Source organism: Sminthopsis crassicaudata, chromosome 5 (assembly GCF_048593235.1).
Source record: "Sminthopsis crassicaudata isolate SCR6 chromosome 5, ASM4859323v1, whole genome shotgun sequence".
Taxonomy (NCBI): Eukaryota; Metazoa; Chordata; class Mammalia; order Dasyuromorphia; family Dasyuridae; genus Sminthopsis; species Sminthopsis crassicaudata.
The window spans coordinates 172300350-172316766 of NC_133621.1; the positions used below are offsets into that span (position 1 = coordinate 172300350).

The 16417-nt window shown below is 33.8% G+C and overlaps 1 protein-coding gene across 2 annotated transcripts in view; it reads left to right on the forward strand.

Moving 5' to 3' along the window:
• The window catches only part of ITPR2 (inositol 1,4,5-trisphosphate receptor type 2), a 507042-nt gene that overhangs the window by 170632 nt on the left and 319993 nt on the right, over positions 1-16417 (forward strand). For both annotated transcript variants that reach the window (XM_074268787.1, XM_074268789.1), the window contains exons 11-13: positions 11399-11550; positions 12983-13082; positions 13868-14028. In XM_074268787.1, the coding sequence (XP_074124888.1) occupies positions 11399-11550; positions 12983-13082; positions 13868-14028 (413 nt within the window). The remainder of the gene's footprint in view (positions 1-11398; positions 11551-12982; positions 13083-13867; positions 14029-16417) is intronic.

A 16417-nucleotide genomic window follows, 5' to 3' on the forward strand; every position in this document is an offset into this window, starting at 1 on the left:
TCCTACCAAATTCTTTCTATGACACAAATATTGTTATACGAGAAATGATGAACAGGCTGATTTCAGAAAAGCCTGGAAAAATTTAGATGAAATAGTACAGAATGAAGTGAGCAGAATCAAGAAAATATAGTACAGATTGCAGTTAGACTGTATGATGATCAACTATGGTAGCCTTAACTCTTCTCAGCAGTACAATGATCCAAGAAAATTCCAACTTTGGAGGGAAAATGCCATCGGCATTCAGAGAAGGAATTATAGAGACTGATTGTGGATCAAAACATACTATTTTCATCTTTTTTTTCCTTGTTGATTTTTGTGGTTGTTTTTTCTCATGAATCTCCCCTTTTGTTTTGATTTTTCTTTCTAAACATTACTCATAAGTAAATATGGGAGGGAAGGTAAGGAAAGGAAGGAGAAAAAAAAATTGGAACTCAAAATGAATATTGAAAACTATCATTACTTGTAATTGGAAAAATAATATACTATTAAAATATTTTTTTAAAAGAAAGTGCTCAAGATTGGTGGGGGTAATCTCATTCATTTTGTTTAACATGAGATATTATTTTATTTTGCTTATGGAAGAGAATGAAATATGAAGTTTAAATGGAAAAGAGAGAATAAGATAAGTCTTTGGTGGGCAATTCATGATTAGTATTTTAAAATATACTCTGATCACTCTATTTTTATTGTTAGCAGGGAATTATTATTTGACATCTGCATTTTTTCCTCAGAACTGCCACCAACTTGAAACACTTTAGGAAAGTCACATACTTTTACCTTCCCTGGTTCTCACGTTTTATATTTGTCAAGAGAGGGTGATGTGGTCCATTCTATTGAACTTATGACATATTCTGAGGATAAAATGAAATCATAGAAAACTTATTTCAAAAAAAAATATACCACCTTTTATTCTTAATATCTCTCTGCTTTGCCCTTATAAAGTCATCCTTTATGATTGGAAGTTTGTTTTTTTTTTTTCCAAGTGAGGAAACCCTCCCCAACAGTTTAGCAAAACTAAGTAGGACATTAATTAGTCAATAAGTCGTTATTAAGTATTTGCTATGTGCCAGATAATATGCTAATCAAGTTTCAAAGTGTATGCAGCATTATACTCAGTGGATAAACATTAATCCAGCACCTACTATATGCTAGGCACTGTGCTAAGTGCTGGTGACACAAAAAAGAGCCAAAAAAGTACTCTCAGGGAGCTCACAATTTAATGGATATCTTATACATTTGTATTAATGGATAATCACACATCTGTATTACCTCAATTCTGCAAAGAAGGCTGGGAGCTACATTCTCCTACACTTTCTTTGGAGTCAGGATTGGCCATTATGATTATATAGGGGTCAGCTTTTATTTTTGATGTTCTTTCTTTTTATTTTTTGTAGTCATTGTATATATTTGTATTCTTGTCATTGACTTTTAAGATCTGAGAAAGAAAAGTGCAGGGGAAGGAGATATTTATGGCAACATGCCAGTAGTTCAGAGATGTACAACAGTGTTGAATCTGCTCTTGTTACTGTAGCATAGAATGCTGCCATTCTATTGCAGTAACTTCTGGCTCTCATCACAGACAAAGGCACAGCTGGATACTGCTGATTTCCTTCTCTTAAAAAACTCTTGCTTAAATGTAAGCAGGTTTTGGAATGGGAAACTATGAAAGTAACATTATGAGCTCTTATTTTATAGAGCATTTGCCACCTACCAATAATTGTCTAGTGAAAAAGAAGCAATGGAGCATTAATGTTTTATTTTTTTCCCCCACTCAGAGAAACATGAATACATTTCCTAACTGAGAATATATAAATCTCAGGTTCCAATAACAATGGGTTCATTGTGAATATGCAGATATTTTCTTATGTAATTTCTCCTCTGCTGTCCCTCCAAAACCCTGTTAAGGCTCTTCTGTAAATCTGAAACTTTGATCAAAGGTATTCTTTCTATCTTTGAAAATTCAAAGGTTAAAGTATGATGCAGCAGAAATGTAGCACTATATGTCAGAACTCCTATTAATTCCAAATTGGTATATTTATGTTGCAAAGGAGTCTATTATTTCCAATTCACAAATGTATAGTATTCATAGGGACTCTATAAGCATTGGAACAATGTCAAGCATAGCTGGGAACCTGAAATTCATTAATTCCTTCTTGAAAGCCTCTACCCTTTCAAAATGAAGTTGCTCAGTTGCACATTGGATAGAATACTGGACCTAGAGACAGGAGACTTGAATTCAGATTCAGCCTCAGACACAACTGTATGATCCTAAGCAGATCACTTAAACACTGCCTGCTTCAGTTTCATCATTGGTAAAATAGGAAAAATAACCCCACCCCTTCCAGGGATTTTGTGAGGATAAAATGAGATATAGGTAAAGAACTTTGGGGGCAGCTAGGTGGCGCAATGGATAGATAGAGCACCAGCCCTGAAGTCAGGAGGACCCGAGTTCAAATGTGACTTCAGACACTTAACACTTCCTAGCTGTGTGGCCCTGGGCAAGTCACTTAACTCCAGTTGCCTCAGCCAAAAAAAAAAAAAAAAAGTAAAGAACTTTCCAGTTTAAAAGAGCTAGTTATTGTTATTTTATAATGATAATTATTTTGAAACTGAGCCCTCAATTCCTTGAAGTCCTACATATTACTAGATTTATGTATAAATTGACAATTTTGGGGGGGTTATGTTCACATGGCATATATCTATATAGGAATTTGATGATAATTATATAGATATATAGTGCTTCTGCATGTCTGCTGTATGTTTATATATAAACATACAGCAGACATGCAGAAGCACAATTGAAAATTCCATTCTACGTTGTTTACTTTACTTTTTAATTATCAGATGATAAAATGAGATGAAACAAAAACCAATTTAAAATTTTCCTTAGTTAAAAATTTAGCCATGTATGCCCAAATTGTCCCAATTAAAAAGTAATGGAGAGGGCTGAATTGAATTTAATAATCATTCAATCAAAAAAATCATGGCATGAGAAAAAAAACTCACTTAAGAGTTTGTTTAAAATGTCAGTATCTTTGTTTATATAAAGTCAGCAGTTAGGGCACTTGAGAGCAGGCTTTGTATCGACTGAGACAGATGCTGGCCCATTATTATTCTGCTCCTGCACACAGGTCTGAATCAGCTCTGAAAACACATACAATGTTTCTTACAAAGTGTCTCTCTGCCTCCTAACAGCAGAATTGTAATGTGATGTCTCTGCTAAAAAGCGATGACTCACAAGTGAGTCAACAGTGAAGGTATTATGGAACTGTAACTGTTGTTTTCCTGGTACCCTTCTGTGATGTGTAGAAACAAAGATAGCATGTTTTTCATAAGATTTTCAACTCATAACCTGTGAAGTTGGGTCCATTAGAGAGTTACATGAAAACCCTGATCACTGTAATACAAAAGTCTTACCTACATTTCTGCTAAACGCAATAGTTTAGCTTGTCTCTTTTATTTTTAACTCCAGCTGATATTAATCTCATCCTTGCTTTAGTCTTTATCAGAAGGGAAATTACATTTTAGGCACTGGGCACAGAAATGAGAGGTAGAATGTCAAGTCCAGAAACTAATTAGTAGGATAGTTGAAATGTCCACCAAATGGAATAGAATAATGTGAAATTTAAAACAAACAAACAAACAAAACAAAACAAAACCCCAAACCTATGAAAGAAGAGCTAGTTAAGGAAATTTATAATGGAATTGGGACTATAAGAATATTTTAAGATAACATTATTTTCAAGTATCCTTATATAATTTGGAAGTAATTATTGATATATAAGCATGATATGCAAATTATAAATGATTACAGTTCCCAAGGAACTTTACTAGGCATACTGTCCTCTGAAAGAGTTTTCATCATTCTGTATACATTATAGTAACAAAACTACAATTATTTAAAAATGCAGTAATTCAGATTTCCATGAATTCTGATAGATAATATATAGTTAATACAAATTAGTGAATTTTGGGGCTATATTTGAAATAATTTATACCATATTGAAGGCTCTTTTTTTGCTAGTTCTAGAAGCATTAAATTTCTACTCCATTTTATTTTCACTTAAATGATATCAATAGAATTTTTCTGTTATTGCAGTTTTCTGGGTACTAATTTTCTTGATTATATATGCCTCTAAAAGGTTATACTTTTTCTTTTTTTTCCTTCCATAATCAACTCTACCATCATAATTACACATAGTACTATATAATTCTCGTTTAATGAAATATAAACAAAATAATATAGACACAGCACAATCTGTGACAGAGATTCCAAAGCTTTTGAGCATCTTGTTGTAACAGCTTCCTTTGTTATTGGGGTCATCTCATAGTTGATTTCCCTTGTGTGAAGAGTAGGACAGGTAGGAAGTGGGGTTCAGATAAAGGAAGAGGTAGTTAGCCAGTAAGATTCAACTTTTACATGGTATGATTTCATTTATTCATTTAACATATTATGCCCTTTGAATTGTTTCACTGCATCTCAAGGAATAGAAACACAACTCCAAGTCCTATTGTTAACAGTTTTCCTGATTATGCAAATAATTGTAGTATACAAAAAACAAAAAGGATGTATATGCTAATCAGTTTTATTAGCCAGGCAAGTTCTAGGTCTTAGTTGTTGTTTGAGGAAACCAGCCCTGCCCAGAATGACAGGCTGGCTCTGAGTGGCCACAGAGGGTAGCATTAACTCTATTTTCTCTTCTGGTAGCCAAAAGGACCTGGGGCCCTTTTCATATGGACAACCTAAGGTAAAAAGTATATACTAGTCATCTTTTGAATTCTATATAGGTCATGAGTGAGGGTATCAAGAAAGATACCGATAGGAGCTGGTTGAGTTCCTTAGGTCTCTGGATCTTTTATGGTATTCACTGTGTATTTTATGTGATTCTGAGGGGTAAAAGACCTTCTTGGATCAGGCTACATCAAGCCTATTGATAGGCAGTCAACAAATATTTATTAAAGAAGTGCTGGAAAGAAAGCACCAATGAGAAAAAGACTGGGAAGGATTGGAGTTAGGGGGCACCTGAAGGATGAGGTTGAAGTCCAGAGAATGAAAGATGACCAGTGTAGGCCCTTCTCCAAAATGGCAGTTGCAGAAATAACTTAGCAGTAAAAGAGGGGACCCATAGAAATGGAGTTAAGAGGCACTGAGTTAGGTGCTAACGAAGATTTAAAAGTATAGATGAAAGTTGATGGAGTTATGGCCCTTATGGAATTTACTGTCTTGTAGAAGAATAAGAAAATAGAGGTAACTATTATACACATTATAACATGGTAAGTGAGTTGTAGTTCAGTTCTGCCCATCTCTTGGGGACCTCCTGGACCATAGCATGCTCGGTCCTTCTCTGCTTCACCATCTCCTGAAATCTATCCACACAGCTCATGCTCTTTGCTATCTCATTCTCTGCTATCCCAGTCTTTTCCTTTGGCCTTTAAACTTTCTCAGCATCAGGGTCTTTACCAATGCATCTTGTCTTGGAAAAGAAAATGGATCAGAAAGTTGTAAAACAGAAACCCATGTCAGAGATGAAAAGTTTTTAGTGCTAGAGGCAGCTTCATGTAGGGGTCGGTTTTTGAAATGGTCTTTAAAAGGTTGAATAATAATTCAGTGAATGGAGACGGGGAGGAGAGTGAAGGAGTCCATACCAATTGTAGGGTACAGCATGAACAAAAGTAATGGGAAAGGGTAGGAGGGGGCATAGTATATTGGGGAGATGGAGAGTATACCCATTTGAATGAAGGGAGTTATATGAGGTAAGGAAGGTGCCATATTTTTGAAAACCTTGAATACTAGGCAAAACAGTTACCCTTACTTAAAGTATAAAAGGAAGAGGGTACCTTCCAACTTCCCCTAGTCATGCCTTTCTCCCCAACTTCAATCAGAGGTGCAGTTTTTATGGTCTTGCTCTTTCTGTGTGGTATAAACTAGTGGGTATAAATTATAAATTTCTTGAAGTTTTCTTCTTGTCTTAGTAACCCTAGCACTAGGCAAAATGTTTTATATCTTATTCCATCATTAGGCGTTGCTTGAGAATACTTAAATATTTACTCCCTAGGAGTGTTTTCATTTTCTTAAGTAAACTTTGAAAACCTAAAAGCCTTCTAGATCCAAATCCAAAGCCTTCCAGATTCATTCATTAAAAGGAACGAATCAGTACTAGTCATACTTCAATATGAGAGACAAATGGGGTAGTTATTTGGAGGGGGCACTCGGTTTTTTATATATCCCCTAATTCATAATACATAGATTAACAACTACAGTTATTCATAAGGTACAGTTTTCTCTCCCAGGAAAAGAGCTTTGACTATCCCTAAATATTCTTTTCTGTCCTCAAAGCCAGCAGGTCAGTTCTTAACTTTATTTACATCTCAGATGGATACAAAATACTGAGATTATAATTGTGTCTTGAGTCTTCTCAGTCTTGCCTGACTTAAAGAAAGTTCATGACCATGAGCTCGTGTCTGCCTTCAGAGGATCAGATGATTATAGCCTCTTCTAAGCATTTTCATGCTCTAGCTCATTAATTTTGGTTAGCTTGGTTGTCACATCTGTCTTAAAATTGGGTGATGAACTTCTTTCATAAAAATCAATTTTTGAGTTTGATGGTAAACAACTGGGCTACTTATCAAGTTTTGGGAATACTTTCTACAACTCCCTCTGAATTTCTTCATTACTTAAGGGAGATTCTGACTAAGGTAATAAACTAGTGAATAATGAAATGAGCAGAACCCAGAGAATAATTTATACAATAAAAACATTGTGTAAACAAAGAATTGCAATCAATATGAACATTCATGATTCCAGGAGACTAATGAGAAATGTGTTATTCATCACAGAGCTGATTGATTTATGATAGAGAATGATATTTATATGTGTGGGTACATATGTGTACACACTTGTACATATGCATATATTAAATATGCATGTATTTAAGAACATGCATATATAATTAAATTCAAAGATATGTACATTATGTTTTGTACACTAGGCATATTTATTACAAGGAACTGATTTCCCCTTTTTCTTTTTCCCATAGGGGATATTGAAAGAGAGACTAAATTTCTGTTATTTCAAAAAATAAAATTTATCATTTTAAGCTTAAAAAAGAAATGAAATTGCAGTGGTACTGTACTGGTATTAATTGGTCTGAAATACCAACAAGTAGGACTGATTTGAATTTTGAGCAGTAGACTTCTAAATGAACAGATGTGACCCATTCCTCTCTTTCCTACTTAAGGGAAAGAATACAAAGGGACATAAGTAGATTTGAGAGTACAGGATAGAAAAGAGTTATGGAAGAGAATAGATGACATGGATAGGAGAGAAGAGAGGGACAAGTCAACTAAAGAAAAAGAAAAAAAGGTGGGGGGATAAAGTGCAAGTGAATTCTAGGAAAGCTAGGAAAGCCTTCTACTCAGGCTATTTTTGTTTATTTATTTATTTGTTTCATATTTCACTCTTCCCTGCTTTTCACCTTCAGTTTCTCTCTTGGATGATAAATCTGCTTGAATCTCTTCTATCCTTAAACAAGAAGTACACAGAAGTGATAATAATGATAATGATAGCTAATATTTATATTATACTATTAACTATGTCCCAGGCATTGTGAGAAAAGCTTTACAATTATTATCTCATTTGATGCTCATAACAACCCTTGAAAGTGTTATCCCCCATTCTACAGATGAAGAAAATGAGGAAGACAGAAATGAAGTGACTTATGAAGGTCATACAGCTAGCATATATCTGAGGCCTTTTTAAAAATTCAGGTCTTCTTGACTTCAGGCCTGATGCTCCATCCATTATGTCACTTGGCTGCCCCACTACCCTCTCTAGTTAATGTATCACATACTTTTTTTTTTTTCTTGAAAAAAGTTTAAACTCACTGCTTTTAATTCTTTAACTATTTGAAAATGTAGATTTATGCTCCCAGCCTATACTTCCTGACTACTTACTATTTATTCCACTCCATTGCAATCTGATTTCCATCACCACCACTTTATTGCAACTGTTTTGTTCAAGATTACTAATGATCTATGAATTAATTATCATATATTGTTAAATAGCACAATGTTTACAATGCAGCAATTGAAGCTGTGTTCAAATTTGGCTTCAGAAACTTGTTAGTTGTATGATATTGAGAAAATCACTTAATCTCTGTCTGCCTTAGTTTCCTCAACTGTAAAATGAGGATAATAATAGCATTTGCCTTATAGGCTTGTTGTTAGGGTCAAATAAGATAATATATGTTAAGTATTTTTCAAATCTTTAAGTGCTACATGATGTTTATTGTTATCATTGTGTAAATTTAAATAGCTGGGTTATTATCTCTATATAGTTTTCCTCTACATGTTTGCAAAGCTTTATAATATGAAGTAGGAAATGTTATTTGATGCAAAACACATCTAGAAAAGCATGATTTTTTTCTTTCTTTTAATAAATATAGCTCTCTCACCCAGCTAGCCCTAGAAGGTTATCCCAGTTTTGAGGTACTCTATGCTTCACTTAAAACCATAGCTAATGGTATATTTACTTTTACTAAGCTGATGAGAAAGGAGTATTTGTTCAAAGCACACAATATTTAATCAAACAGTATAATGAATAAAGAAACATGAAAAGATTTCCTCACAGACCTACGGAGGTATAATTTCAGGTTACCACACCAGCAATGACAAAGTATACATTCAGAGGAAACACGAAACATATTAGGGAAAAGGAGAAGATGGTGCTCACATGTAGGGAATGTGTGTGATGAGAGCACATGAATTGTTGGAGCGACTGATAGCTATAAGTCTGACTCTGTGATAGTGTTATGTTGTTCATTGCAAGGTATTCTGCTGCTTGGCTGTCTGTCTTTGTTCTCTATCTTGTAATTTAATTTGTTCATTGAACTACTCTTACCAACTATCTGTTGGTTTTTAACTATTCAACAATCTGCCACTCTCTGTTACCCTCTGCTGGGATGTAGCTGCTGATAAGCCTTTCCCTTGCAAAAAAGAGTTAAGTTATTTTAGTTCACATAGCTATAGAATACCTGTTCAAGCAGTCAGCAAAATCAAGAAGTCTTGAGGCTGTCCCAAACCTGACTTTTTTGTTTTGGGATTGGTTTTATTTTTTGATTGCTTCTTTTACTGTTTATAATTTCTGTTATCCACCAACCATCTAATTTGGGGTTAGAGAGTTTCTGTTAACACATTTTAGTTTCCAAGTTTTTAACATATGTTCTTTGAAAAGATAATCTGAGTGATTGTGCCCAACAAAATTATCAAGAAATGGTCTGGGACTGAGATAGGAAGGTTCCCCTAGCATCCATAAAAACTCCCAATTGCTATGCAAATTAATCCTGGGAGCAAGAAAAAACTTAGATCCAGGATTCTTAATCCTTTTTGTCTAATGGATCCCTTTTGCATATTGGTAAAGCTTGTGGACTCCTTTACAGTGTCATGCTATTAAGTGCATAAAATAGAATATATAAAGAAACCAATTTCATTGAAATACTTATATATTTCACATATATACATCTATATATATGATATACATATAGCACATATATACACTTGTATATATGTGAATATACATATGCATACATATACATGTATACATAGACAAATAAAATACATCTTAGGTTAAATAGTTTTGATTTAGATGAAGCTAGTGGAGCTATTCACCTCCACTTTAAATCTTTTGTTTCAAGTTTTTGCCTTTGTTATGAAAAACTCTATCAAGAATAAAATATGAAGTTTTGTTTAGCAATGGCAATGGCAAACCTCCTTGTTCTTTCTCTCTGTGTAAATAATCACCAATTTTCACATTTGTGAATTAGGAACAAATAATTTGGCAATGAAACTATTTCGTAAGCATGATGCTTAGGCCAGTGGGATATTTGGTAGCTGATGTCCTAATTCATTTGGTTTCTTTGTGAAATAAATTTATCCACATAAGTTAAATACTATTATATTATTCTAGATATTTAGCAGAGTGTAGATATTCCAACAGAATCATTACTTTTTCTTATTGTTCACAGCATAGTGGGGCTATCAGTTTGCTCTTCTAAGTATTTAAAGTCTTTAAAATCAAAATGCAAAAATCACCTGTCCCAAAAAGAAAAAAAAAAAAAAAAAAAGCAGTTAAAAATGTTGAGATAGCGGCAACTAGATGGTGCTGTGGATAGACCATTGGACCTAGAATCAAGAAGACCTGATTTCCAATCTGGTCTTAGACCCCTCATTAACTGTATGATCTGACTTGTCTGCCTCAGTTTTCTCCTAAGTGAAACAGTGAAAATAATGGCACTTATCTCCCACAGTTCTTGTGAGCATAAATTAGTTACTATTTGTAAATCACACTGAAAAACTTCCAATTTTCTATATAATGTTAGCTATCATTATTTCAGAGTTATAGCCATTAATATACCATAGTAACATAGTAATCTCTCAATAGCTATTTGGCGATTGATTGATTGATTGATATTCTTTATATTTGTCACTTGCAAACACACTTTCCAAACTCCTTTATTGGCAGAACCATGTTTCTTGATTTATTTTCAAATTTCTACTACTTTATATTATCTTTAATTCTATAAATTTTGACCCTTTAAGTCCAAATTCTGGTAGTTAAAACAAGTACTAATTAGTCAGTTATAGAACACATAGGAAATGATGGCATAGGTTTATATGATCCTGAATTTAACATTTGACAACTGTGCAATCTCATTTTACATATGTCTGGTTTTTCTTTCTTTTTTTTCCCCCTTGCATTTGTCTTTTTAATATCATTTTCTTCCTCCAAGCTTTCCTCCTACAATTCTGTTTTAAGAAACTATATTTGAGTATGTCATATTTTAGAATTTTAGAGAACTTGATTTATTCTCTCCCCAAACCTCCAATTTTTGCTTTTTTTCCTGGACCAAATAAAGTAGAGTTGTTGATCTTCCTTTTATCAGAGGCATCAGATGATGGTCAGTCCTAGGGGGATGGGAGCAAACTCTTGAAAGCCATCTCTGCCTGCTCTTTCATTTATTGAAAACCTAAGATAGCTACCAAGTTATATTAAAAAGCTACAGAATGATCAAAATTACTATGTAATTATATCTAATGGAAGGGAAGTGACCCCAACTATAGTATATTATTGTGACTACTGTTGCCTTAGTAATGTACCTGGATCAAACCAGCTCTCAGGAGCTTATGATCTACTACTGTTGATAATAGTTGTCAAAAAGGCAGTATGTCAGGGCTTAGGAATGATTTTTTTTTTTTGATGATATGAGAGCATTATTCTGCAACAGGCACCTTTGTACTCTTATGTGAACTAATCTGCAGATTTCTTGTTTCCTTCCAAGTTAATTGGAGAGTTTACAATGGCTCCTGATAAAAGCAAATAACCCTTATGCCTTATCAACAGAGAGAGGGTGACCTTCCTACTTCAAAGAAGAAACGCCAAGCAGGGGAGAAGATTATGTATACTTTGGTCTCTGTACCACATGGAAATGACATTGCATCACTCTTTGAATTAGATGCTACTACTCTTCAGAGAGCTGATTGCTTAGTGCCAAGGTAAAAAAAAAAAAAAGTGTGTGTGTGTGTGTGTGTGTGTGTAAGAATAAAGAAGTTTCTTTAAAGCAGTGCACTACTGAGTAAAGAAATTAAATAAGTTTTATTGAATTAAAATTAGGAAGTAATTATAAGTAACAATAGTATATAAACAGATTAATTAACTTTTAAAATGAATTGAGATATACTTAAGATTTGAAGGCTAGAAAGAATGCTTTAAAATTATTTCTTCATATTGTTGCTTCATTATTGTTGTGTACACCCCTTCACTTCCAGGGTCACTCTTTCTCCATCAGGAGGAAAGGAGACACTTCTAATTGTAAGCAACAGAATGGTGTTTTGTGGGGCAGAGGTGTTTGTTGATTCTAGCTTATCTTCCTTCCAACATTTCATCTGATTCCAATCCCCATGCCCTTCTAGGTGTGAATGAGGTTAACAAGGAGAGCCTTCCTTAAAAAATCTTCTTCCACTCATCTAACTAGCCTGCAGGCAGCAGCCTTGGCACATAGAACCTTATCATCCCTTGCTCCATCCTCCTTCCATTGTCCTTCAAAGCTCAGCTCCAGCACCAGCCTCATTGGCAGACGGAGCTATAAACTGTAAAGAGGTTCCCTTTTTAATGATCAATGATGATTATATGGGGAAGAAAAGAGAATTTTTTTCATGGAGCTTCAGTACTTAATACTTTAGAAGTCTCTATTTTCCCCTAATCAGTTGGGATGTGGACTAGAAATCATTCATGTCTATTAGTCAAGCAGATCTCTTAAGTGCATAATTATAGTGTCATAAGGTCATTTTTTTAACCTTAGAAATATGTTGATATGAGCTATTATAATTCAACAACCCTATATTTACTTACTAATTTTACTCTATGTATTTGAAGATGAAGAGAGCATATGGCTATGCTTGATATAGTAGCAGAGGATGGATAGACAGTCTGGAAGCTAGGAAAACTTGAATTCAAGTCTCTCCTGTGACATGTACTGCATGTGCGACCTGGGGCAAATCATTTAAAATCTCTTTGTTCTAAGCAAGTGTAAGATTTCAAGAGGCAGAGAAAGTACCATTGGTAGAATATCCTTACCTGAGAGTTCCCTATACCAATGAAATCACAAGTTCAGTTTTTAATCTTTATATAAACTGCTTTTATTTAAGATTACCCTATAGTCTACGGCCATACCACCCTGAACGCCCCCGATCTCGTCTGATCTTGGAAGATTACCCTATAATAAGATTTTGTTGTTGTTGATGATTTTAGATAATCCAAGTTTCAGTTAAAATGAGTTCCAAACTATTAAAGCTTCCAAGAATTTTGGGATACCCTGTATATCCACAGTGCAAATTACTTGTCATTATTGTTTAACTATGTTATTTGAGGCATGTAAATTATTTGAAAGTTTTATTGAACATGATGTTTTATATTGTTTTGATTTAGGAACTCATATGTTCGGTTGAGGCATTTATGCACTAATACATGGGTAACCAGTACGAGTATCCCTATAGACACTGATGAAGAGAGACCTGTGATGCTGAAGGTAAATAATACTGATGTGTCTTCCATTTTCACTATGGGTGAGCTGGATCAAGGGATGGTTAGTTTATTTATTATAATCCATCTTCACCATTATTAATGACTACTGAAACTCAAATATAAAATTAAACACCTTTCCTTTTTTTAAAAGGGTTGAAATGGATGAACTTACTATTCCAAAAGTAGATCCTCAAACTCTCCAAAGTTCTCAGCACTGGTCTTAAAGGACCTACATCTATTTGTGTTTTTTTGTTTGTTTGTTTGTTTTTTTAACCACAATTGAGTTGAAGAAGAAAACTGGTGATGCTGAATTAACTGAAGTTTTAGGTCTCTTTTTATAAGGGAGAAGAGAATAATAATAATGATGATGGTTAACATTTATATTGACATTTTCTACATCACTCTCATATACATGATATCATTCAAATGTTATAATAAAACCATGAAGTAGATAGTAGAAGCTTATCAGCTTCATTTTATTGTTGAGGAAAATTGAAGTTCAAATGGTTAACTACCAGAGAAGTACACCTCCTGGGACCTTACTGAAAATCAGCAGTAGGGTGCAGAGAGGGGATACTGTTCTAAACCTTGCACTGATGGGAGAGCAGGAAGAGCAGCTATGGAAAAAGAGGTGTTGCTCCCTGGCTGTTTAATATAATGACTTGTACTGGGATTATCTATCACTGATTTTTATAATTGAAAAAAAAGAACTTTAATTCAGAGAAGATTGAACTAACTAAAAACTAACTAAAAGAAACTATCTTTAACAATGACAATACAAATTTCCAGATTGGAACTTGCCAAACCAAGGAAGATAAGGAAGCTTTTGCCATTGTGTCAGTCCCTCTATCAGAAGTTCGGGATTTAGATTTTGCCAATGATGCAAACAAAGTCTTAGCATCGACAGTTAAAAAAATGGAGAATGGAACAATAACTCAGAATGAAAGAAGGTCAGTGAGTCTTTTATAAACTATACCACAACACTCCATTTCCAGACTCTGGCTTTTCATTGACTTTTTTCCATTCCTTATCCCTGGAACTCTTTCTTTTCTCATCACTGCTTCTTGGCTTCTGTAGTTTCTTCATGTCTCAGCTAATATCACATATTCTGCAAGAAGTCTCTCCTCATCTTCCTTAATGTTAGTGCCTTTTCTCTGAGATTATCCTCAATTTTTCCTGCATACTCTTATTTGTACATATTACATGCCTTCCCATTAGACTGTGAGCTCCTTGAGAGCAGAATATTTTTTGTTTTTCTTCATATGCCCAGCATTTAGCACAGTGCTTGGTATATAGTAGGTCCTTAACAAATGCTTCTTGACATCTAAATAACTGATAGTTAGTTATCAACTCTTATAGAAATCTCAAGTGAAATGATTAAGAGAGACTTAAGGTTAGATTCAATGTCACCACATCTCTGTCTCTGTGTGGAAAGAAAAAAAACATGATTTTTCTTTGAGTACTTTTGATAAATTAAAATGAAATGTCATATGGAATACTTTTCACATTTTGTACTAAATTGGAGAACAGTTATCTTTTTTGTTTCTCTGGTTTATTGCATTCTTAATTTATCATCAGGAAAACGGGATGATAAAAAAATTAAAGGCTTGTTTTAGAACTAAAATCTGTCTCCTGGAGTACCTCTTAAAACAAAAGGTTTTGAAGAATTTGATTCTTCAAATTAGCCCATATACATGTCTCAGAGCTCAACATAAGGCCTTATTTTCCTGGTACAGGATCATAATCATTGTATCTTGAACTGAGAATTGAGAGTGAGAAAAATCACAATAGTTTTTTGTCTTTTCCCATTTTGCAGTGTTCTAATATGAAGTTTCAAAATTTAAGAACCAAATATGTACTACATAGAAAATAAAACTTTATTTCAAAATTAATTGTATATACACATATATATGTATTAGATGGAAAATAAGACTTTATTTCAAAATAAACTATACACATATGGATATACACATATATGTATTACATATATATAGCATGTAAAATGTGCTATTTATTAGTCCAAAATAAATTATTATTATTATTATATAATTATTACTCCAAAATAAATCCTATGTATGGATGTGGGCAGCTATTTGGTAAAATGAATGGAGTGTCAGGCCTGGAGTCAGAAAGACCCATATCCAAATTCAGCCTCAGACACATGTACTCTGTGACCATTAACTAAGTCACTAAATTCTATTTACCTCAGTTTCCTCATCGTAAAATGAACTGCAGAAATAAATAGGAAATCATTCCTGTAGCTCTGCTAAGAAAGCCCCAAAATGGGGTCACAAAGAGTCAGAATTAAAAAATGACTGAACATAGTGTGTTTATGTGTATACATATATACATACATACACATACATTGTTATTTGTTTCAGTCATATCTCTTTGTGATCCAAATATTCTTGGCAAAGATATTGGAGTAGTTTACCATGTCTTTCTCCAGGTCATTTTATATATAAGGAAACAAAGGTAAACAGGGTGAAGTGCCTTGCTCAGTCACACAGCTAGAAATTTAAACTCAGGTCAAATTTAAACCCAGGAACATGAGGCTTCCTGACTCCAGACCCAGCGCTCTGTGCACTATGGCATTATATGTATATGTATGCCCTATAGCCGCCGGGTGAGTAAGTGTGTGTGTGTGTGTGTGTGTGTGTGTGTGTGTGTGTATTCATAACCAGGTATATAAATATACAAATATACATGCATAAATTATACATGTGATACACGGAAAATATAATAACAAAAATTATTACCAAACACATTCATGCATGCATGTATGAAGAGTATGTATTTATAAACACACTATATACACATATTATTTGGAAAATGAAACTACCAAAAATCATTACCAAACATATTCATACATGTATGTGTGAATGACTGAACACTAATAATGTTCATGCATACATATATGACTATGTTTATAAACACATATATACTATGTGGAAAATGAAACTTCAAAAATCTTTACCAAACATTCATGCATATATGTATGTATATATGAACATTATTAATTTATAAACATATATATATGTATATGTACATATATATATATATATATATATATATATATTCTACATGGAAAATAAAACCTTAAAAAACATCTTTGAAAGTACTATTTGCTGTTTATGAATGAAAGTGTTTTAAGCTTTATGCATCTGGAAACTTGCCTCTTAGGCTTTTTGCTGCTGGCCTGATTTCCTTGGTGAGGGGAGCTCCATGTGTGGGAACTGTTTCCCACAAGGCCTATCACCAACTTGGATTCCAGGAGCCTTGAGTTATGAAGTAATTTGCTCATGATTTACTGTCTAGTACTGATCAGAGTCAGTACTT